Source organism: Apteryx rowi, unplaced genomic scaffold (genome assembly GCF_003343035.1).
Source record: "Apteryx rowi isolate R43461 unplaced genomic scaffold, aptRow1 scaffold_466, whole genome shotgun sequence".
In the NCBI taxonomy this organism is placed as follows: domain Eukaryota; kingdom Metazoa; phylum Chordata; class Aves; order Apterygiformes; family Apterygidae; genus Apteryx; species Apteryx rowi.
Genome location: NW_020450723.1, coordinates 433,363 through 459,152, shown reverse-complemented (window position 1 = coordinate 459,152; position 25,790 = coordinate 433,363). Strand labels below are relative to the sequence as shown.

The 25,790-nt window shown below is 39.4% G+C and overlaps 1 protein-coding gene across 1 annotated transcript; it reads right to left on the bottom strand.

Moving 5' to 3' along the window:
• Window positions 1-8,422: 8,422 nt before the first annotated feature.
• MMP7 (matrix metallopeptidase 7) lies at window positions 8,423-14,170 on the bottom strand. Its single transcript, XM_026077891.1, has 6 exons — window positions 14,063-14,170; window positions 13,277-13,500; window positions 13,015-13,163; window positions 11,084-11,209; window positions 10,400-10,561; window positions 8,423-8,640 (listed from the first exon to the last, which is right to left on the bottom strand). Exons 1-6 carry the CDS (start codon window positions 14,168-14,170, stop codon window positions 8,423-8,425), a joined length of 987 nt encoding a protein of 328 aa, XP_025933676.1.
• Window positions 14,171-25,790: the final 11,620 nt, after the last annotated feature.

Below are 25,790 nucleotides of genomic sequence, written 5' to 3'. Positions count from 1 at the left end.
TCTTTTTCTTTTTCTATAATAATTTAATCTGGAATAATAGTAATTCTTTGATTAGACTGTGAAGATTTCAGTTACATTAACAATTCTTGGCTTTGCAGACAAAGTGTGTTTCCTTTTGCCTGTAGCAAGATTTGCAGTGTAACAAAACTGGATAAGTTTACACTGATCCTTTCTTTTCTGGTCAGTAAGATAGGTACTCGGTGAGCTGCCATTTACCACTAGACCTTCATGTTTAATACCCCTTATCCTACGTAAATATGTCTAAACTCTTCTAGATCCATCTATAATTTGGACTTCCACAGTGCCCTATGTAAGTAAATTCCACAACTGGGATATTTGCTGTGCAAAAAAGTACCTCCTTCCTCATTTAAAGTCTCCCTGAACATTTAACTGGGAGCACTCTACTTTTTGTGTTATAAGAAATAATGAATACTTCACAAGACTCAGTGTATGCCCTCTATCATATCTCTTCATGTGTCCAAGCTGAACATCTGTAGTGTTTTCTGTTTATCTGGTATGGAAGAGCTTCCATATTTTCCTGTATCCCTGATCAGCTGTTGCTTTTATCTGTGCTTCTTGTTTTTTGTCCATGAACTTTGTTTTTAGAGCTGACAGAAAACATTAACAATTCTCCGCCCTCCAGTAGTTTTCCTCAACCTTTTCCAACAAGCAGTGATTATCTGGAGTTCTCTGGCTTCTGATGGTTCCTGCTGTAACAGTAATCAAAACAGGTAATATTTTCTCTAGTCCTTTGCTAACATTTTTCAAATATATCCAAAATAATTCCATTGACGTCAGTGGTGTTACTTCAGATTGACATTGCTGAAACTGAAAGCATTATACCGCTAAGAACATCCTGTTTGAGGCAAGTTTTGCTGAAGCGTCTAAGACATAATTTTATAAAAACAGAAAAAAGCATGTTCAGATTGGGTGAAATTTCCAGTTAACACTATTAAGGAAGAGCCAAGAGGATGGTACTGTGACAGGGCACAGTTCATTCTTTTGTGGCTCATCAGCTCTTTCCCGTCATGTATCTGTCAGCTTTTTACCTGCAGCAGCTTAAATTTATATACCTAAGGCTGGAATTTCTGATGCTGATGTCATTAAATTTATTCTCTGGAGATCTCATTCCCCTGTTACTAGTGGGTATCCCTGGCCCTCATCTAGTGTATGTGGTAATTAAGCCCCACTGCAAAATAAAAGCGGAAACAATAGGAGCCGTTGTGCAAAGCCTAGTTCCCACGCAGAGCTGGAGTGGGAGCTCAGCTGTCTGATGGCAGGTTTTCTCCTGGATCTGAATGCATCGTGGGTGACAGGGTACTGGGGTAGTAGCCTCGTCTTTCTTAGGAATAGCACCCAATAGAGGCAAACATATTTTTATTGTTCAGCTGAGGAGGAAAAAGAGCCCTGGATACCCTATGTATGAATGAGAAAGAAAAAGGAGAAGTGTTGAGAAAGTGGTGAGATAAGTCAGAGTTATTAAATAGCCGGATGAAGGTAAGGAGAACTAGGTTGATAAAATCACCTTGTAAAAGAATTGTAAGAGGGAGCATTTAGTTAGCGTACTGATTGCAAAGAAGCTTGGAAAAGCAAGTTGGATTTAAGGATATATCCTGTAAAAAGGGAAAAATGAGTCAAATATAAGAACAACTGTACTAGGTCCAAAAAAAGATTTGTGCAGCTCAGTGTTTGATCTCTCACAGGGACCACCTAGACAAAGGTATAAAAATAGGACAAGCATAGAGTAGTAATTCCCCAGAATAATGTCTTTGCCTTAAGTAATTTTTGGGTCAGGAAGTCCATGAGGTAGGGACTTTTTACTTACTAATTTAATGATTTTTTTCTCAGTATTTGAACTGTGTAAACTTTCAATATTCAGTTTATAAGATGAAAGGAATACCTAGATTTTTTATCAGCTTCTCCCTTCCCCCCCAAGACTCCATAGTGTTAGTATAAGACCATTAGTATTGCTTAATTGTTTGGGACAAAAAGAGTAACAATATTGTGAATTTTTGTTATACGTAATTTAAAATGAAACATAGACCTGCTTTAACAAAGAACTGCAAATGTTAAACCTCATTTTCTTAACTCAGAAGTAGATTGCATGAAGAAAATAAATATATTGAATTCTGCTTTTACCAATCATTTAAATTGGTTTCTGATTAGGGTTTTAAAATATGCAATTTGTCAACCAGTGAAGGAAATTTGGCTAGTAAAATCATCATATATTTTTCAGTTATAGTTTTACTTATCACATATGAACAACTAACATCTATACATGTAATCAGATTTCTTGATGCAGTCGAACCTCAAGATATAACAGCATGGCATACATTATTTTTTTGTGCAAATGCAGTTTAGCGTCAGCTATGGCAATAATTTTTTAAAATATTTAAAAGCACAAATTTCAGAATGAATTCAGTAATGAAAATGTACTGATTACAGATACTTTCTAGAACAGGAGTTTGTACTGACCGGCTCTTCTGCTTAGTGCCCACTCCCTTTTAAAAATGAGCTCTAATATCAATTCCCTACTACCTAGCTTAAAATAATTTGATACCAGAAAATCTCCTCAAGAATTAGATGAGACAAGTTCTATTGAATATCACTGTTAATACTGTGTGCAGAAATATCTCATTGCAAAATGAAACAAAGTTCTGGAAACATATGCTGTGCATAACATGATCTCAAGCATGGAGATACAGAAAATGAAAAGAGTTGAAAGCTGCTACGTAAACTTTAGAACTGGACTTATTGACACTTCATGTGTTGGAGCACCATCATCCTATAGCTGAGAACACAAACCAAATGTGTATTTCTTAGTGTGACAGCTGTCTCCATTCATGATACTCTGTCTTTATGTTTTTTTCACTACTACTTTTCTTTTTCGTAGAGTGTTCCTTGGGAAAATTATTAAATTAAATCAAAAGATAAATGAAGGTGCCTTTATGCCCAGTTTAACTTCCCATACATCCCTGAAATGTTTCAATTTCCAGGTTTTCAAAGGAAACTAATTCCAGGGACACAGTGCCACCCATTTCACAGGGAAGCTCTGGATTAAAGATGATTCTCCTTCATTGAGTATCCTGGTAGAATAAAAGAAGGGACTGAAGTCTCATTTGAATGTGCATTACTCCAGCATAGCCAAGAATTGTTAGAGTCACTACTGAGAAGAGGAGGTAATGCTGGAAGCAGTAATTAAAAAAATATCTGGAAGAAAGGAGAGAAGTTATTTAAAGAGGTTAAAGTGAAAAAAGGGTGAAAGTCATGACTTAAAACTCTAGGGGATTAGTAAGAATCTCCCCCTCCCAATGGTTAAGTCATGAATGTATTTAACCTGTGGAAATTACTAGTGCTTTAAGTAAAATGGTGTTTCTGCTGTATTTGGCAAAGGCAGACATGAAGAGATAAGGTTTCTCTCCGCAGTACTTCTGATGACTCAGGAAACTATAAGCTTCACCACTTCTTTTGATGCCTTCAGTTATCAACAGCTTCAAACACTTTTAAAATAATAAATATTTAAAATCTGTTTAATGAAAGAGATGGAGCTTAGCTCTGTCCTCTTTTCAAAAGAATAAAATAACTAACTCGTGATTTTGTTTCAATTTGTACTAATCAATCAGATCTATTCTGTACATATTTTTTTGTGTAAATAAATTTATACAGGACAAATTTACTGAAAAACGCTTCTAAGGACAAAAAAAATTAATAAATGATACAATTAAAGTTCTCCAAACATATGCATTTTGACTTAGTCTTTGATTACACAGCAGGTACTAGTTCTACTTAGATAGAATTACTAAGGTAGTGTGAATTAAAACTAATTTTTAACTAATTACAACTAATTTTCGCCTACAGATCCTATGCACCTCTTGTATAGAATTCTGATCACAAGTACATCAACTTCATGGTCTCAGAGTTTCACTCCATGTTTGATGGAGTAGGCTCAAGATACCCAAATAACTGGCTAAAGTCATTCCAATAAAAGCTTCTCTAGGGTAGGAACCATGACTTTCTTACAATAGGAGTAAAGCTTATTCTTTCTTTGTGGATGGTCAAAGGACCATCATGAATGTTACCGCTTTTCTTTCCCAAGCCAGAGTTCGTTTGCTGCTCATTGTACTATCTGGAATAGCAAACCTGTGTTTAACCGCCTTTTTATTTAACAGGGCAGTAATGCAGCCAAGCAAAAATTCAAAGCCCTATCCAAACAAAATACTATTTGATTACCCATTTCTCCTTCTGTAGCAAAGAAGGAGGAGGCATAATACCTTCTAAATAGCAGATGCTATTTAAATAACTTAATGCACTTAGAGGTCCTCAGGTATGTACTAAGATATCGTATAAAAATCTACACTGAATGCAGTACAACAAAGTGAAGAAAGAAGAGGCAGCACCCTTTGCTGCCATTGTCCTTGTCCCTAATTTCCCCTAATGGTGATAGGTATTCTTGGAACTGCCATGGGCTTGTGAACAGATAAAATATGCATTACAAAAGGGTGTGGAGCCAATACAGAGTTTGCAGAGCCGTACCACTAGATGGAAGCAGATATTGCATAGTTCAGTTACAAATACTTGAAATGAGAAGTAATGTTCTTGGGATGCTCCCTCTGATGAGCTGTCAGGTCTGACTGCAGGGAGCAGCACCTCCCCTTCTAGAGTGCACAGCAATGTTGGGCTGGTGAGCCAGAGCAGGCCCCAGTCTTGTGCTGAGTGTTTCCAAGTGCCTTGGGACCCCCAAATACTGCACCCACCTTCTCACAGGACAGCAAAGAGAGTCCTAGGAAACAGAAACAGGAAAGTCTGTGTGGACCCTCTTCTCCTTTTCTTATCCAGCCCATAGGTTGTCCCAGCCAGATGTTTCCTATTCTTTTGATGTGTCTGAGTTTCATTGTCCCAAAAGATTGAGTTCCATCTCTTTTCCCTGGCTGTCTCTCCCATCATCTAGGACGCAGGATAAGGAGTGTGTTGGACATGAAGTGTGCCAGTAGCAGCTGTTTTCCCAAAGGAGAGGTTCTGTATGCAGATGGAGCACAGCAGGAACTCTGCAAGAGATGCAAGACAGCTCATCAGTGGTACCTTTGCCCTCTGTGCCCTACTGTATTTCACATGCTTTGGAGATGGGAGCCAGGCACTGCTGCCTGTCAAAGATGCCTCCTTCAAGACACAAGGTTGCCCCGCTCCCACCTTGTGCTGGTCYTGTTGCAGGCTGGTCAGCTCATGTCCTCGCTGGAAGCTGTCTCTCCCGTGTGTCTCACTGTTGAGACAGTCTTCTTAGGAATACACTTTTGGAGTTTTAGCCCATTCTTCTCAGTTCCTATGGAAATTAATTGTATGATAGAAAATGAATCTGCTCCTTCCAGTCAAGTATTTGTTTTCATGCCTTTGTTGCTTTTCAGTATGGCACCTCCTGCAGGCATCCCTTGTGTCCTTAGGAATGACTCTTCCTAGTGTCTTGTACAGTCTTTCCTATGATAAAGTCTGTCTCCTAAGTCTGTTTTCTGTTTGAGAAGTACCAGTGAATGACACAATGCAGGCTTGAGCTCAGCAAAGATCATGGTGTGTCTCTGTTTTGTGCTGTGTTCCCTGTGGAGTCCTTGGCTAAAAGAGCAGGATACTTTCTGTCAGCATTGCATCTTTCCAGGACTCCTCCAGCTCATTACCCACTGTGATGGTCATTTGTTTTTTTCAGGCCTCCCACTTTTCTCTAACTGGGAAGCCTGGATCTGTGACAAAATATACCCTTTCCTCTGTTAGGCAATCTGCTATGCTGTAAAATTAGTGTTCATCTATCTTTCTATGTGATGGTGGTGTGTGAGAAGTGCTTTGGGCTGCTAAGAGAGTATGGAAATCCTGTGGACTGATAGACAATGTGCCTGGGCTCCAGCTTCCCATCCCTTCCATGAGCCAATGAGCCCCTATGGGTCCCAGGGAAGTGCTGCTTCTGAAGGGAGGAGAAAGGTGTATGGAAATCCTGAAGTGACTCCTCCTCATCCTTGGGCCAGTTATGCTGCCCTGTAAGCACTGTGATTGAGTATAACCCCACTAAAGAAGATAGTTCCTGGCATTTCTTGTGGTATTGTGAAAACAAAACTGGGTCCACTGAGTGTCTGGTATTTCTGAGACACAGCTTAACCAAGTTGGCTAATCATCCAAACAGGCAGTGGATCTCACTAGTCTCATTCTGCACAGCCTTTACTGCAGTCTGGGATCTGACCCTCTACTAGATCTGGGACTGTTTTTCTCCTACCTCAGGAGACCTGTGCTCTCTATGGAAGAAATGTGGCTAGGACTTGATGGGATTATTTTTAAACTTCTCTCTCACAGGATGTGAAAAACCTTTCTGAGGGGAAGGAAGGAACTGCACTTCATACCCTGTGCTTAATGTTCTTGATGCGCTGGATGTGTCAGTCAGCAGGATGACTAAAGTAGGTCACCCCACCACCTGGTGCTGTTTCTTCCACTGAGAATATTTTTTTCTAACTATTTCTCTCTCCCCCAAACCTTTCCACTAAAGCTCTTTAGCATATCACACTGATGGAAGTACTGAATGTCAGGTTCTTCTTATAGGGAAAGTGAACTCTTGAGTTCCACCCAAGCAACCAAAGAGAGGGCATCCAGTGAGTATTATTAGGACAGATGGACTAGAATAAGAGGATTTTTCTTCTGGAATAAGCTGCTATTCACCTGGCAGACCTGGAGCTCTAATTCTCTCTCCTTTCCTATGCCAGCTGGTTGGTTCCTCTCCTTACAAAGGAAGTGGCTATGGAGTTGCTACTTTGCAATTGCTAAAGGCACTTCCAGAGTAATTCAAAGAGCAGTGGGGGTCACATGGATCCCTTATCATAGTGAAGATATCTTCTGCAGTACCTTGAAGGTAAAGTGCTAGGTGGGAGGGGAGTGATTTGAAGAGACCAGAAGAAAAGGCAGGAAAACATAGTTTCCTTGACGTGACAGAGGGGAGTTGACCCCGAAGGCCTTAGAGCTTTTTTTGCATGACTTCCAGTTCTAGGGAGCTAGAACTGAAAGCCAAGAGGAGTAATCCCCTGAGATCAATTGATCCCCAGATAGGATACAGCTTCCCATGTTTTCTCTGAGTGGTAGGCTTTTGTAGCATCTGCACATCCTTGGTTGGGTAGTGTTTGGGAGGAATCAAATTCCTGTTTCTGAAGGTTTTGTGACACTGCCCTCTCTTTGGGTGTTCAGAGTCCCCAGTCAAGTCTGGTTTTGCGGCAGAAATTCTATACAATAAACCCTTACTTCTTTTGAAAGGCCCTTTTGCTTTGTGTCTGCTCTAGCACTACGTAGATATGATAGCCTGGGCTATCATGTAGCCTATGGATGTAATTTTGCAGACAAAGCTGGGTCACATTGAGGAGAATGTGTGTTCCTAGTAAATGCAATCATCTGTTCTAAATTGTTGTGAGAGATGCTTTGAAGCAGTGAAGATGACAAACCATCAGTATATCCCAACCTTAATTTGCCGACCCTGAAAAAAATGTGACAAGGATATGTCCTCTGTCTTTGGGCTCGCAAAGAGTTTGGAGTAGTTATCTTTTAGTCATGACCGTTTAGGCGCATTATAATCTCATAACCTGGGAATGTTAGAGTGTTTGCTTGCAAAGGATACAGTGGGTCAGTTCTTTTGTGCTAACTAAAATCAGATGACCTGCTTTTGTTTTTTCTTGCATTCCTGAAAAAAAAAGTGAGAGCTGCTTGGACTCTGCAGAATAGGAGTGTCTTCTGCTGAAAGTATAAAGCTATTCTAAGATGTCTTAAGGGAGAAAGAAGACGAAGATTAACAAAGTGTGGGGAGAAAAGGAAAAAAGGAGATGAGGAAAACCACAAGCTAAAATATGGCAATTTTGGTTTGAAGAAAACCAAAATCCTTTCTTGTTTTTCATTCAGTATAGAAATGACTTGAACTGAGTAAGAAATGAAGACTGCCTTTTGAAAACAGTTCTGAAAACAAAGAGGGCCGTAATGTGTTTGAGGTCTCTGTAGGAGAAGCATTACGGAATTAGTGCCCAAGGTAAGGCTGGGCCCCTGGCACATAGCTCAGCTCTGCTTAGTGCTAGTTGCTAGAAACTAAAAAGTAGGAGCGACCTAGCTGGTTTGATGTGTGTAACAATCCCTCCCTCCCCAAAACACTTTTCAGTCTCAGAAACTAGTCAAAAACTAGACTGGGAATTAATCCTACCAGGGGAAGTGCATTGATGTTTGTTTATTTGCTTTATGGGAGTAGAAGTTATCCTATGAAGTGCATATGTCCGGTGGCTCAGAGAGCAGGACATGAGTCTTCTGAGTACAGGTTGGTTGAAATTGCCCTCCTCCTTTCCACTGGGTTCTTGACTAGGGAAAATGTCAACACCTTCTCCTGTCCCGCAGGGCCATGAGATGACCTTCTCTTAGGTGTCCTGCACTAGGCTGGTCCTGGGCATGACTTTATCCCAGGTGTATATGGACTCATAGCCCTTGCATTATCAGACAGAAGCTCCTGATGCTTTTGCATATGGCTTGGAGATGGCTTGGATACTTGGAAGTGGCTTTTGGATAAAGTCTGGGAAATGCTGTCAAGCTCTTGAGAAGCTAGATCTTTGTGCACTTTTGGTAAAGTTGCTGAGGTAGAAGAAGCCTTCTCTGTCCATAAGGGAGCACAGAAAACTCCTAATGAAGGGAGTTTTCTGTGGTCCCATGATAGTTTTTCTCGCTGGATATGCAAAGAAGCCCCAGTGTTTGTAGACTAGTACTTGTGTGCAAAGTGAGCCATTTTCATCACCCGCTCCCCATCCTCTCCCGTGGAGGCTTTCCAGTTTCTCAGGTGATGTTTTGCTCAGGAGCCAGGGAAGGCATGACTGTCCTGTCCTAGGATTTGATAGACATTGATGCATTTTCCTGTGGGATTTCACCTCTTCAGTTATGGAAGGTAGACAGGCCATCCCACTTAGCAACAGGCAGTAGCTCAGGTCCTCAGGGACAACTGGCCAGATCTAGCAACCATTCAGAGCAACTAGTAGGTCATCCTAGTGGTTCCAGGTTTATGTCTGTCTGTGGTTGTTTCTGTTTTGTGGCAAGGTGGGATTAGCTTTCCAAAGTCTGCAATATCAGCCTCAGGCCATTTCTGGCTCTTTTTTTGTCTTGCCCAATCCTGAGTGGGGGCTTGTCTGAGATAAAACTGAAGAACTGAGGAGGGAAGGAGAGTTCCTGTTATTTTTATTACAAAGTACCTGAAAGGTGTTTGAATATCATAATGAACAATGGGAATCCTAGTCCGCTCTTTCTTAAACCTGCTTTTCTGGTGAGCCACGGAGAGAATAAAGTTGAGAAGCTGTTTCCTGTGGGGAAACTGCCCAGCCTGTGCTGAAGGAAAGACTGTGAAGACCACCTCTTCTATGTGTGAGCTATATGGAAAGCACAATATGATTCTGAGGAGGCATCAGCAGGAACTGGAAAGGGACAGGACACACATGGGAACCAGAAGGAAGCCAGGAGCACAGTTTGTGATTGTAGCAGTAGATGTACACAGGCCCTTAGGCACCCAAGCCTCTATTCAGAAGGGTATTTGTCTGTCTGTATTGCATGTGCAGGAGTCATTTAATCCGCCACCCCTAAGAAAATACATCAGACAACAGAATATCCAAGTTTTTTTTTTTAATTATCAAATCAAATTGTATAAAGTGTAAATAAATCTATGTAAAAATTCAGGGACATAATGTGCAGTTCAAGAGCTTCTCCTTTGATTATGCAGAAGAGTAAAATATTTTTGGAACACCCACAAGTACTAGATGTGAATTCTTTGTTTTTGAAACACTCTCTTCAAGAATTTGCAGACTTGCGCCCTGTTGGAAAGAATCACAAAACATATATATTATACTGGAAAGGAACACTTCAGAAAACTATGTTTTATTCTCATTGTTTTCCTCTTGTGTGGCCTGAGGAAGGTAATGCTTAAAGAAAAGTACCCCTGGCAAAATTTACACAATGGGGTCAGTTCCAGTTCTGCCCCATTGCTAATGCTGAGTAGTTTCTACATCCACTGAGCTGTTCCATTGACTTGGTGAGTGGGACAGTATCTCTCATTTTCCTAGGGAGCAATACATTACTCAGCCAGTAGTCCCACTCATTTAAATGGCTCATTTACTGAGCAAGGTCCACAGGATTTGTTCTGCAGTGTACATTTGTGGAGGAAGTCAGTGTGCCAGGCTGTCTGCCCTGCTGCTCCGTGAGCTGCAATATGGAAATGGTGGTGGATGGAGTGTATCAGAATGTTTTTTTTCCCCAAATTTTCTCCCCTTACTTGATTTGTGTTATATGAGGAGGCCCTTGCAATCAAGGAGAGTAGTGAAATCTGTACCCCAGTAGGTTATATCTTGAAAATCAAATCACGTTATGAATTTACCGTATAACTTCTGAATTCCTCGCTTATCATCCTCTGAAAGCTGGAAGGTTTTGGGGTTCACATATGAATACGTAGGGTACATCAGAGCACCACGGACATTTGAATGGGCGAGTCCCAAAGAATGGCCAAATTCGTGAGCAGCAACAAGGAACAAATTAACTCCTACAGCACAGAAGCATAGAAAATGATGTTAAAGACATGGCATTTCTTTTTAGCATGCAGAGAGTCTGAATAAGCAGGTGAATTTGCATCTTTCATTCCCTTGGAATGAAACTATGGAGTTTTGATAGTTTTTTATGGGACTTTCCTATTTAACTATAATATTTTAATAAAAACATTGCTGATACCATGAATAGGTATGCAGAGACCCTAAGTCTCTTTTCAACTGTCCTCTTAGCCACCTTATTCCCACAAGCTGGTCATTTGTACCTTTTCATACTTTGTGTCGAAAAAAAAAGGGTCATAGTCCTTGTTTAGCCTTTGAAAAGTGCTTTAAAATCCCAACAGAACAGACATTATGTAGCTGCTAAAGAAGCACAAGCACTTCAGAAATGTAGTTGAAAAGAAAGAAAGAAATGTTGGTACTGAAATACATGAAGTGTTGTGGAAAGCATTTCCTATGGCTGCATTCTTGTGATATGTGTATTTGCTCTCTCCCTTTTCATACACATATATGGGTTTTACCTTGATTGTACTCTGACCACTTTTCATCTTCATCAAAATGAGCATCTCCACCTAGCCCAGCTCCAGGTGCAAAAGCATGAGCTAATGTGTTACCTCTTCCATCAAAAGGACTTCCATCACCATGCTCTGCATTTGAAAAGAAAGAAATGTTGTCACATGGCATCAGTTGTAATGTTTAAATTCAGCAACTTGATGCATGTCACTTGTTTGCACAAGTTGTGCATTATCCTTCCTTAGAAAAGTTTCCTACAATAGCAGAAAGTTAAGGTTTTAAAATCAAGGAGCAAGGACTAGGAAACACTCCCCAAATTCATGACTGAAATTCAAAACTTACATATGATAATGCAGGCTTACTTGCAGAACTGTCTACTATTTTTTCCTTTGGAAATCTGCCTCATTTTATGTATAATTCAGAAACTGCTGAACAATTTTTCTGAACCTTTTCCGGAAATGTGTTTTTGAGACAGCATTCAGGGATTATTTCAACAATACTTAAGGCTTGACAATGGTATAAGGACCTGCAAGTTTTCACTGTTGGAAGGTGCTGGGCAACTTTAGTTGTAGATAGCCACACTTACACTGATTTTAGTGGAAGCCAAAGATTTTGGATAGATAGCCGTGTTCCTGAAGAGCTGAGTTCATTTAGTCCCCAGCCTTGGAGTACACTCTATTCTGTACTCATGTGACAGTGCATGTGGGATGTTATCATTTCCTACCTTGAGTGCAAAAGCTGACAGGATAAAGTATTTGTACCTGCTCTGGAAAATTCCCTTTCCCCTTTAGGAGACTGTCCTGGCTGATTCAATTCAGGTATATTTGAGGGCTTGAATGCCATTTTGTGTCTTTACCCCAGACCACATGGATGGACCAGTGGGCATGACAACCCCTTGGGACAGGTTAACACAGGCAGAAGAGATCTTGTCCCAGTGCATGACAAGAAGGATTAAAGCCCATTCCAGCTTGCAGGATCCTTTTTCACTTTGACTGGCACACTAGTAGACTTTTCATGGCAACATAATATGCTTCCAATGAGTGAAGCAGGGACTCAGAATATTTTGGTGTTTTCTTGCAGTTGTCTGCATGTGAGCAAGGTGTCTGATTTTCCCTTATAATCAATGGAGATCTAGTAAATATAGTTAATGGAACTAGAGAATAAGTCAGCTGAGCTGACTTTTTGAGTCCATAGGCTTTTAGCTTGGCCAAATTCAGTTAGCTTAGATGCCAGGCACAAGTGAAAGGTATGTCTACATTTGTGTATTACTTTGGATCACAAGTGAGCTTTTGAAGTGACTCTGGTGATCATCTGCATTTACCATGCTTTCTCTTGCACCTTGGTGCAATCTTGGAATGCACCGGTGCGATTCCTACTAGAAGAAATTCAGTCAGAAGATGCTCTCCAATTCCAAACGTAATGCACCCCAGCTGCCAAAGATTGTTCAGTCCAGGGAACCAGACAGAACCAGAGCTAGATGGAAGGAAACCTGACTGAAATATGCATCCTGTGGATGCTGGGTCTTCAGCACCAGCTATTTTGTTCTACAGATCAGTTCCCATTAGTTTGCACTAATTGTCAAGGCAGACATAGCCCTGAATATCTAGATTTAGGTGTCTCATTCCAGAGCTGAATTCCATTTCACAGATATAACTCCCAAGGGATTGTCTAATGGTTTCATGGGGGTAAAACTACTTCATAATATATAATAAATTAAATTTGATGATAAATTGATTAATAAATAACTAAATAAAATAATAAATAAATAAATAAAATTGACTGATAAATTTGACGGCATGATAAAGAGAAGATAAACTCTATGGAAACTTCAGAATAATTCTAAAATCTTTGATATTTCTTAAAAGTTCTGGTTATAAAAATGCATGCTGTAAGTCAAATATGGACCATTGTATTTTAAAAATGACAGAAGTAGTCTCACCACGACGTGCAAATCCAATCATAATGTCTGCATGTCCCCAAAAAACTCTTTTGAACTGCAGTGGAGTCACATCACTCCATACCATGAAAGCTTTTCTTATTGCTTCATCCACCTTTGCTTTGCGTAAATCAGGTGTATAATTAACAATCCTGGCAGCAAAAAGAAACAGATTAATGCCATTTAGGCATTTAGGCATGAAGGAACCCCTCATAGTTAGGTCCTAAACAACACCTTTCCCTATAAAACCTGAAACATCACTGACCTGTAAGTCAAGTACTTGCTTCTCCATCTTGGACTTCCAGGGAAAGTTTTGTAATCTGCTATGTCAGGGACTCCACATCTGGGCTGGTTCATTATTTCCTTTGTTTCTGCATTTAATGTTCCAGTTACAGTCAGGTGGAAAAACTTCTGCATTGTTTTAATCCTTTCTTCTAAGTTTAGGCTATCTGTTCTTCCAAGAAGTGGAAAGAACTTATCAAGATATATCTGAAAGAAGAAAAGGAAAATAAAAATTAGTATGTATGTCTGTGATCTTTTAGTAATTGCATTTTATATTTGATTGTATTGTTTCATTGTCCTGCAATCATTGCTAATTTTAGCTGTATTTTTTCTTCCCATTTCAATTTACCAAATGCTGTCTCTCTGTATTATAGAGTAGCATGTATACAAGGAACTGCAATAACATCAAGGTATTTAAAGAAAGCAATCCTTTTAAATAAATACAATTTACTGAGCATTCATATCCACAGCCTTCCAAGGTAGTACATATAATGTTTTTGAGATGTTTTAAAAATGACATACCTCTCTTAATTTACTAGTTTGGAACTTGACCTCTTTTGCAAATTAGATTTAGGGAATCTAAGCCAGTCAGCAACTTTAAATTATTTTCTGTCACTTCTGCAAAGTTTGTGAATGTATCTGTAAGTGTTGTGTTAGTGTAAGATAAGATAATATAAACAAACATGAAAGGAATGTAATAGTTAGGTCAAACACCTAAAAAAACCCAGATTATTCACAATACAGCTACATTGTCCCACTGGTAACATACCTTTACATTCTCCAAGTCTGTCGAGCTCCATGGTTGTGGTTTAAGTTGTGTCGGAAAAGCAAGACCCTGAGGTAGGAAGAGGGCAGCAAAAAGTAAGAGGTATTGCATAGTGCTCAGCCTTGCAAAGGAGCCTTGCTGAAGCCAAAAGTGTTCAATCTGCTGTCTCCCAAGACCACAGCTGTAATGCTTATATAGATCCTGAGAGCTGCATGTGGCAATCATGTACATGACTCATTTTTTGGTGGTGATACTGTAATGGCATCATTATTCTAAGAGGTAAATAAAGGCATGTTAAACAAATCTTTCTGTTGACTTCCCTGTTGATGTCATGTCACAGCTAGCAGCCAGCTTTGGCTCACTCTTTTCTTATTATTCCAGCAGTGAAACCACAGGTGTACAGGAAAGTTCACTTTCTGTAACTTCATCAATACAGTTACCGTATAGTCTATTCTTATTGCACTTCCTCCAAAGTTCCTTATACACAAAGACATTTTAAAACATCTGTTTGACCAGACAGTCTGCCTGTATTGGTTTATGCAGAGGCCGAGATGAGACAGATGGGGGTGTTATGTCATTGAAACAACTGGCATTTCTTAGGGAGCCTGCGTAAGACTGTCTACCTAAATTTTTGACTCAAGTTCTGTTGTTTTGACTCAAGTTCAGCTGCACCCCACCAAACACCACTGAAAGTGATAGTTTTTGAGGATTGGAAACATCAGTCCAAAGCTTGGCTTGTGATTTCTTTCAGGATGTGCAGTTTTGTGACAATATTACCCTGAAAGGAAAGAGTATATAACTGAGAATAGACTGTCATTGTTTCTCACATTAGGATAGCTCATATGGGTATAGTTGAGCATGTGTAGAAGAGTTTTGGGATTACTGGTTTAAGTCCAGTCTACTCCTATTTGATGTGAAGGGAAAGACTTTTGATTTCAAACATGATTTATACCATAATGCTGCTAATCATGCAGAACAGAAGTATGCCACACAGTAATATATTATACAGTTGTTAAAGGTATGGGGCTTTGTCTTCATATCAAAAGCAGCCCAGATACCCCTAATGTGATCATTTTTATATTTTTTTGATAGGCCTACAGGAAATCTATCGTTTTCCAAATTTTAAAACTTGATAAAAGAAGCTTTTCTATTCTTAGATGCGGGTTACTCCTCAACAATGAACTTGATATCTGGCTGTGATAGTAAAGTAGTATTTGGACCAGAGGCTGGGCAGCAGGTGAGATGAGGATTCATTTAAATCACTTTGAATTCTGTGACTCTAGAGTAAGTGTAGTACTGATTGTTTCTTCACATGTATCAGAGGAATTTGAAAGCCACCAGAGCTCCATTCCAGCTGATGAATATTGGGCAATTTAGTTTCTTTAACTGGGCTGTGAGCAAAGCTGGAAAGGAGAACTCCATGTAAGCACTAAAGCTTGCTGAGAAAGAAAGGACATCATGTTCCATTTTATTTTTTGCTGGGAATTTGTCAGCTCCCCTCCTTTTTTGCAGAAAAGAGATCGTTTCAATGAACATTAAGAAGATATTAAACCAAAATCTTTCCTTGAAAAGAAATTTCATTTCTTTGGGTTCAAAATCAATGGAAATCAATAATTCTAATAAGATCAATATCAAAATGAAATGGATATTAATTTTCAGATTTCTTATGTGTGTGAATTTTCCAGGCTTTATTTTTTTTGTCTTGACCTGGAATGACAAATGCTGTTGTAGCTCAGGAAAATAATTTATAGCCCTAACATCATAGTTGCATCATTCATCTTCAGCAGAGAACCTGTCCCTATGCGAAACAATATGGTCTGTGTAGAAAAAGTGTAGAGAAAGCTCAAGAAAGGTCAGAAAAAAAGCTGTTACAGATATTTAATAATAGGGGTTGCCATAGCCACACAGTGAAAATAAAAGTGCTCCATGCTGTAAAAGTCTGTGAAGAAGATTCACAATATTGCCACTGAAATGTTTACAGCTTGACATTTTCTGTGGTGAGTAATCCTGCTGTGAATAAGGATGCTTAATCAAACTGTCCTGTGAGGATCTCAAAGCCTTTATGGTCCAGCGAAAGCTACACATGGGCATAGAAACTAAAACCTGAGCCTCTTTTGGACATGAGCAACTTTGTGCTCTGCGACAGAATGAAAAAGTGAAGTAGAACTGAATGATTCAGTGGTGAATGATCATTGTTTGCTGGTCATTTGACTCGGACAGGAGGCTTAGCTGGTTTCTGGCCAATCTGAATGAAGCCAACAGGAGAGTTAGCCTTTTAATTGAGGTCAAGAGTTGCTCAAATGTCTTTGTGAATAACAAGCAAAAGGAATGGCCAGAATTCCTGGGAAGTGTTTTGTTTGGGTCATCTGTGAATTATGCAATATTGTATTTAAGCACCTACTAAACCAGGTGGTTCTGTCTTCTTATTGTCTCTAGGACATCCAATCTCTTTTGTTTTATTATCCGGATATTTAACTTGATTGAAAAAAATTTTGAACACGGAAAATATTTCTGCAGATTGAAATCTTTTACATGGCAATTGCTTGAGGCTAGACCCAGTGAGGCACAACCTGCTTTAGAACCTGAAGTTTCTGGTATTTTTGCAGAGAATGAGCCTTCATTCTTCTTGTCTCAGCTCCATGCAGTGTGCTCCTCTTGCATGCAAAGCCACCTCTGAGCAACACATATCTGGAGTCCTCTGATGGTTATTACTGGCCATTTTTCTTGGCTGGTACCTAGGCAGTAGATGGAGGCACATCTCCACCGTTTGTGTGTGCCATTTCCCTAGATTACACCCCTCTGGGAGTTCTCTTCAAAGGAGGCAGGGGCTCCAAATCCCTATTGAATTCTGGGCTATGTATCCCTTTCATAGACTGCCTGAGGGAGGAAAACTCCAATTTTTCAGCCTGGGGCATCTGCTGTGGCTCTGAGGCCAGATGCGGGCCAGCCATCAGCCCATCCCTGCAGAGCAGCAGTCCAGCTCCTCCCTCCTGTGTGGCTGCATCCAGGTGTGCTGAGCCATTTCCCAGCAGGGTGCACCTCATGCCCCAGAGCTTTATTGCATCTTTATTTTTTATCTTTATCTTTATTGCATTTTATGGGAGAAAAAGCCTGAGGAAGGGATTAGACGTTTAGGCTCAGCGCAAACAGTGTGATAAGAACTAACACACTTCAGTTGCTAATAATTAAGCAGTCAGGCTTAACATAACTCAACCTGTGGGTTTAACCATCCTCTTATGGTGTCTACAGTTACATTTCATTAACAAATTTGTATCTAGAATAGTTTAATTGGGAAATTGCTTGGGAAAACAACATAAATATAGAGATAAGTTTTTACAATAATCATCTTGAGCAGTAAGCCACTAGGGAAATTGCATTCCTGTAAATGTTGCTTACCTGTGCTAGGTCTAACATCCTCTGTGTTTGAATTTGTCTAGTTTCTTGATCAATGGCATGGATCAGGATTCTCTCTTTCCTCCAGGTGACAGACACATATGGATGTCTCAGAATTTTCTGTATAAGTAATTTTCTTTATTCGATTTAAATTGAAGTCATAAGATACAACCTTTGGGTGTATGCACTCCTTCCTTCCTCCAGAAGCCAAGACACAGGTTGGAGGGAAGGGAGAAGGGTAGAAGGTTGGTCAGCCATTTCACTGCAGTATAGAGCCAAATCTAGCCAGGGACAGGAGCAGTGCCATAACCTCATATAGTTAGCTTTCATGTGTGAACAACCTTTCTGTAGCTGGTTGTCCACATTCATTCAAATCTGGCTCAACACTTCCTTTGAAGGATGGGGTCGAGATGCAATCCAAAGCTCTGTGGATGTCTTGTCCTGTAAAAACCGTATCCCTTCATGTAGAAAACCTTTTGCTTAGTACCTGGACTAAGGCAACCTCAGAGGGCTTTCAAGTCTCACAGCAAATCTCTGTGGTAAGCAGAGTCCCATGCAAAACAGACTGAGACTGGACATCTAATGGTGTTTCAAGGGGAGACAGAGTATATTGTGGTAGTATGGAGAGGCATACTACACTCAGCCTGTCCACAGTAAACGTAAAGATTTACTGGAACCCAAACTAAGGAGCAGTCAATGTCTGATGTTTTTCCTGAGGATCTGCACACATCCATATCTGACTGGGACAGCACAGTGAGCTTGGGCTTGGGTGATGACTGAGGCCAAACTTTGAAAGACAGGGTAGAGACAGCAAGACTTTATGTTCTTGTGTCTTTACCTATGCTAAGCCTTATTGACTTGCATAGGTCTTTAGTAAAAGTGTTAGGAACATAAATAAAATTAACTCAAAATTGTTCATTTAGAATGATTTGCAAAATCCTGTTTCTAGCAAAAAAGTAAGCAGCTCCCCCAAACACCAAAGAGATGATAGACTTCATTCTGATCTGACTCATACTAAAGTAATTCTGGAGGAATTACAGACATACCATTTCAGTTTATTCTGTAGTATGAAAGTTGTGAGATTGAATTTGAACACAGTCAGCATAAGAATGGTGCAGAAACTTGATTTGCTCCATGTTTATTAAAGAAAGCTGAAACTCTGCTAAGAGGATACAGAAAAAAAATAAAATCAGGCTTTATGTGAATGGATAGGTCAATTTTTTTTCACACAATCTTTTCCCCTAGAAGTTGACAGGTATGATTGTCTCTGTTTGTATGATTCCTTCTATCTAGAATTATGGCTGGCCAAAAAAAAAAAAAAAGGAGCTGTGCTTTTTGAAAAAATCACTACAGAACAAATCTAAGGTGCTTCAGCTCTTTTCATAGATAGGCACTGATTCATAGATGGAAAGTTGATAGCCTGTTGGTCAGGCAGCTCCTCTAGGTGTGGGATGGCTCCTTCTTGTATGTGAGGGAGGGAGCTGATCCTGGGTCTCTAAGTGAGGCTCTAAGTGCCTGCACTAAAGGATCCGTCACCTTAGCTCCTCATTCCTCTGCTAAAATAACTCTGCTTTGTGCAAAAATCAATGAACTAAATGAGGTTCCCCCATATCTCAAAGAAGCATGCTATTCTGGACTGGCTCTGTGTAGTTTTGGCCAGTAATTCTATCTATCTATCTATCTATCTCAACCAAATTCTTTTTCTGAAAAAAGATCAAATGTTCTCTGTTCCCAGGCAGGACTTAATAGTTCTACTTCTACTTTCTTTTTTTTCTTTTTTTTTCTTTTTTTCTTCTTTTTTCCAGTAATCAAGTATGCAGACAGTAACACCTGCTTGTTGGTAAACTTAGTTATACCACTAAAATATTCTTTTACCAAGAATTTCCTTCCTAGACCAGAAGCTGCAACCTCATTTCACAAAAAGCAAATTATGCTGAGTTTTGCAGAGTGGTGCATTTTGATTTTGGCACCATTGAAAGACTGCACAACCAAAAAAGGACTGCTTGCTGTCAAGTGGTAAAGAGTGAGTCAAACAGTCTCGCTAAACTTCAGTGGAACAGTTGTTCATGTAACTGCTCACCAGCCTGAGTGGTTGCTCAACCGGACTCCAAGTGACTAAGCAAATCACAAACACATGGAAAGGGCAGAGAGGAAATTTTAGAAAATCAGGGAAGTCCATTCAATCACATACTAATAAAAAGTGCTGAGATGGCTTAGCATTATAAGAAAAATACTATTCTGATTCTCTTCAAGAATAGTCTTATTTCTTGGGAGGGCATATCCTTCTGCTGTGTTTTACACAAACTGTCTGTTATGCAGCAGCATCAAAGGCCCATACCTGTGAGGGGAGAGTAACCCTGAGGTTTGAGTTCAATTTGAAGTTTGTTTATGTCTGAATCCATTGAGTCAGATTGGACTTATCCATGGGACTCCACTCTGATGTGTGAAAGTTCAAGCAGGCTTGGAAGAAGGCCAGCATGGTTGAGTGGGAAACTCCTGAGTGATCTCAAATGTAAAAAAGAAAGCCCTCAGAGGATAGACATGGGGCTGGGCTATTTAAACATTTTGTATAAGCACACTGGGGTGGATTTAGGAAAGCCAAAACTCAGCTGGAGTTGAAACTAGTGAAGGGCAATAAGTACATTGGCAGCAAAAGGAAGACTAAGGAAACTGTGGTTGCACCACTCAGTGGGACAGAAAGTCTGGTGACTAAGGACATGAAAAGTTTCTCTCTTTTTACTGGTAAGACATGCTCTCATGTTTCCCAGGTCCTGGAGGCCAGAGGCCGTGTGGCAAAATATCTTTTGAAGTTGCCAAAATAATCAATTTTGACATTACCAAATAAAAAGATTACTTTTTCCAGTTTAAAACAACTACTTGCTTCAGAATTTGCTCGCTCATGACAAAAAGAAATATAGAGCATTATAAAAGCTGAAGCAAACTATTTCAGTTAACCTAATTTAAAAATCTTTTTCAGATTATTGTTTCAAAACAATTTGAGATTTTGACTTTGACATTGAAAAATTTCAGGGGACATGAAAACCATTTCCCAGTAAGTTTTATTACTTTTGCCCTATTTGTTAGAAAAATGTTCTCTCTGTTTCTTTGAAACTGAGGTATAACACTTCTAACTAAATTCCTAAAATAGGCTGGGTTAGTTGTGACATGTACCAGCCTATTAATCTCTATCTGCTATAAAGAACATTTAGCTGATTAGTTAGCTGATTGTCATCATTCTTAGTTGTAAAAAAAATTCTTGTCATTTCAGCAGGTTTTAATAAAGTGCTCCTGACTCCATCTGTGATGCATTTATCCTAGATTTTTCCTCAAAATTCAGAGAAGAAATATAAACTGATATAGCCACAAGACCTGTTAACATTTCTCTTCAGTCTGTTATGATGGTTATATAATTTAAAAGCAGTTCTGATCTTTAATTTGCTGTTAAAAAAGAATTTTCTTTATGAAAACAAAGCATATAACGGTTCTTGCACTGTTGTATCAAGGTTATTTGTAGAGCACTGGAATACCCTTTCACCTTTCTATTGGAATTTTCTTTGTGATTTCTTTTCTGTTGTCTAGTTTAGGTCTTCCATCCTTCCAACTTCCTACTTCTCTACATTTCAGTTTATTTTTTTCCTCCAAAGGTCTCCTCTCAAAATTATTTAACAATTTACCAATGCTTCAGAGCTACTTCTGCCTCCAAAATATTTAAGAAATGAGTATGTTACAATACTATATGAAATGTATATAATAATTAGGGACCTTCTGCTGTTGCGATTGACTTTAGCAGGAATTTGACAGTGTCTAATTTGTTAAAAGCTAAATAAGTACATTAATCTACACACTTGGCAGGTACTGTGGTTTTCATCTAAAAATTAATGTTTAAATGGCATTTCTTGATTTCTTGTAAATACAACCTCCAGCCTTTTATAAGGCAATAACTCCATTTCAGACAAGGCATTACTCAAATGAAGCACTGACCTTGTTCCTCTCTCTTTCTTTTCATTTTTCTCTGTTCTAAGAAACAATTTTTTTCTTTGTTTTAGCCCTCCCTGAGAACGCTACTGGCCAGAACTAGGAAGCATGTAAGGCATCTGAAACAGGATGTAGGTGGGTTTTAGAGATCTTTCAGGCCAAAAAAAGGGAAGGGGGAATTTTGTGTCACAATTTTGGGTTGCCAGAAGTCTACCTAAGTGATGCAATGGGAGTGGATCTGGAGGATGAACCAGTGGGTGCTGAGGCCCGGACATCCATCCAGTACGCTTTTCAGGGTTACTCCGGACAGCTCAATGTCTGGTCCAGTGGGCTGAATGTCCATCAGTGGGTAGGTGCACTTTCTGGCTTAGTACCGGACCAGACTTAGTTCTGGCTTTGCTCACACTCAGACTGCTCCCCAGTGTGAACCAAAGTAGGACAAGTGGGAATGGTCGGGAGACTAGTTTCAAAAGCGCGCTCCTGATCTGAAGTGGAACGCTAACAGAGGCACACCCAATGTCCCGGCCCTTCAAAATCAACTTGATGTCATTGCATTTTCTCTGAAAACAGTTATAATAGTTGACTAATTGATGGCTGACCACAGGTCAGGAACAATACGCTTTTGTGCACTTTAATCCTTTATGAGTCTTTATATTAATGTGCAACAAAAGAGGATTACACATTAAAGGAAGACTCTTTCTAGTCCTGTCTCAGTGTTCCAAAACTTTACAGTAGCCTCATAGTTTGCATTTTTACCTAAGGCAAGTTTACATTTTTGTATAACCTAAGTGGAGGAGGAAACTAATCTAATTAACCTGACTGATGAATACAAAACTATGCAATATTTTGCTACAAATATACTACCTTTTCCAGTTAAAATTAATCTGTTTTCTCCCTGTCTGAACATGATCCCCCTCACCCTGATGTTATTCTGGCTTGCCCTGCATGTAGTTGTCATTTATTGCTGTGTAAAGGGTAGAAGGAATTTGACTCTGTAGCAGTGGTAACAGATCTCTTTTGCAGTTGTCAGTGACCATACCACAACAAAGAGAAAAAAGATCAGCCCCCATATGTTTTGTACAATGCTAATGCAGTAGTTTTTCTGTAATTTACAATTAGTTTAAATTCATTGCCGGTGTACCGTGAAACCAGAGGTGAAGTACGAGGAATGATTTTGGGCTTTCTATCTAGTTCACAGCAGAAGGGTGTTAGACTGTATTGGCTGTCACAGGTGTTGCACTGTGGGTTATGATGGCTTCCCAACTACTGAGAAAAAAAAAGTCACTTAAATAACGTAAATGTTCTTTGCAAGCAAGAAAGGCTCTTCTTGTGGTTAATATAGACAATATTGCCATGACAATTTGTCATTAAAAGGACAAATGCATCATATTCTTCATGACCCCAGTATTTGTAGAATTATTAAAATCTTCATTAAATAGTATCATTCCTTGCCTTAGTCATTAACATAGTTTCCTGAGAAGAAATAAAATCTTCATATTATTCCACTTTCATTTGGTATGTCTGACCTAAACCACTGAGGTCAGTTAAATTAATTACAAGAATACATGGGCAGGAGTTAGCTTCTGGGAAACTCTGCCCTGATTTGTCGTACCAATCCAAAGGTCTAAAAAAACCCAAAACAGGCCATATATACCAGGATGAAAACAGCAGCAGATCATAGAACAGGTCTATATTTGCCCACTAAGCCAAATTTGTAGGTGCTGTTGTATGAAAGCAAAGTTCACATGCTCATTCTAGAGGTCTTTACGATGCAATAATTTGGATCAGTGTTTGATCAACTGTTTCTATTATGGTTGACAATTTTCTCTCTTGGACCCAATGGATAGGTGGCCCATCATATACAGCTTAGTGTCTTTTATACCCCTACAGAATTCAGACTCCATTACCGTAAGACATTTCCCAGAATTCTTTTACTGTAACCTTCATGAACTCCTGTGGGGCCTTATTTCTTTGCATCTTTGTCTTGTAATGGCAATTTAAAGTGAAGAGAAAACAAATGTAAAATCAGAAGAGATTTTACTCATTTCCTTTTTTTTTTTTTCCCAGAATAATACATGCTAGCAGGGTAGCTCTTGTAATGTTTACAGTAGTATAACATTAGCTTGCAAAGTAAGTATAATGGAAACACATAAAGGTGTTCTACCATTAGGGACTCTGTAAAATGTATGTGTATGGGTAAGTAAAATGGATAAAGAATAACACTATGAGTGGAACAGAAAGTGTGTCATGAATATACCTCCAGATGGCAATGCATGTGGCGAACAAAAAGTAAACAAATACACTAGGCAGCTGAAAGAACATTAAGCTACAAGGATAGTGAGACTTTAATGGTTGAAAAGACATAAGAACATATTGTTGAGGCAATGACTTAAACATGCCTACAGTTAATGGCAAAATATCATGATTAATTATGTAAAGAAAAACTTCTGCCCTGATGAATCTGCTTTGAAACATACCAGTTTCCGTTTTCAGGGTGCAGCTTCATGAAACCTTACTGACTTGCGTGTAGTGACTCCACAAACTGAACTGCATAAAGGCCCCACTCGGTTTAGCTATCATGTGATTTAAGCGTCCTTGCAGAGATCAGGAAATTATCCCCGCTTCCTCAATGAACTAACAAGCCAACCCACTTGAATATGAATGTTTCCTTTTCAGCAGTTGTCTAGCCAATATCCAAGCATGAGACTACAGCATATCTTCTTAGGGGGAGGAGAAGTTTGCTTATTTTATATATGCTAACCAAAGCTACATTGCTGCCACTAACTCTTTTGAATATTACCAGACAAAATATAATTAAACTTTCATTTCACCATTACAGTTGCAGGATGGGAGAGGTTTCGGACTAAGGTAAGAATCTAGCAGATGAATTTCTCAGATAGCTTAATCTGCTCTTGCAGTGACTGAGATAGCTGAATATTGAGAAAAAGCCTCCGACTTACTTAAGAAGCAGGATATGAGAGACCTGCTGCTCAAAACTGCATATCCACTCTAATTTGACAAGGAGTAAAATCACTGTCTTGAGGTAAGGCAGAACCAAAGCTGGTACATTCTGCCAAAATTCTGAATTTTCATGGAAAAATGCAACATGCTAAAAATATACAGCCAGTTTATTCTCACACTATAGCTACTTTGTAGGCAGAGTACAGTTATAGCATCACAGTGTGCTCGAGAGTGAATGAAGACGGACAAGCAATCCACACAGTTCAGCAGGGCTAGATTTGCTAAATCTGCACACTGTGATGTACTTACAGATTGTGTGTTGCAAGACTAGAACTTTAATGACTAGTTTACAACTTCCAGCCCCTTTTCTTTATAGCTGTATTTCTTTCATGTGACACAATAACCCATTTAAATTACATCAACTTCTAATGATTATGGAGTACATCCCTGTGGAACAGAGAAAAGAGAATCCTGTAATAGCAGATAGCTGTTATAAAACCACTGTGACACAGAAACAGCATCTCAAACTATTACTGTTATGGCAGAAGTGGCACACCAAAATTTTATAACAAGTGGAAGGGAGAGTGCAGCAGAAAGCAGGAAAGAAAGAGAGCAGGGACTGAGAAAAGCATATGTACATGTATAACCCAAACTCTAACTTTGCCTAAGATATTCTCACTCTTAGCCCTTCCCTGTATCCCCAGGCTTTTTCCAGAACAAGGGATATTGGCTTCTGGTACTTCTCCTGATCGTCTCTGAGCCCAAGAACACTAAGTGTGGAAGACTGATCAGTTTTAATCTTCCATATTGGAAGATTGGTGGTACTATTACACCCACCCTCTCCCATAACCCACCTAACCCAACTCAGGATTGCAACAGATCTAGACAGCACACTGAAATCTGGGTTAGGACTTCAGCCTTGCCTTCTCCCAACAGCACAGCAGATCAATAATCCCGTTCCTAACAAAGTTCTTCTACAGGATTTTATTTGTTCTCACCCTACTAATCACTTGACTGAAAGTCCTGTTACAGCAACCTGATTCTTCAATCTTTTTTTTTTTTAATCTTATCTTTTAGCTTCTGCACTGTCTGGCCTACTTGCTGGGTTTTGTAGTTTCCTGATTAGGTGATTACTGCTGAGCGGTCTCAGTTGGGAGGTAGCTAAACTTACACAGATGAAGGTGGACTCAATCCATCTAAAAGGGCATCCACAGAAGTAGAAGGCGTAATATATATTCACCTAGTCCAGTGCTTCTGAGATGCATGATAAGATCAAATACTATTAAAACTGAAATTATAGCAATAAATGAGTCTATGATCATTGCAGTCAGTGAGAGTAAAATAACAGACATATGCTATAGCAAATTTGTCCTTAGCAAGAGTTGCTGGAGTCGTATGAGGT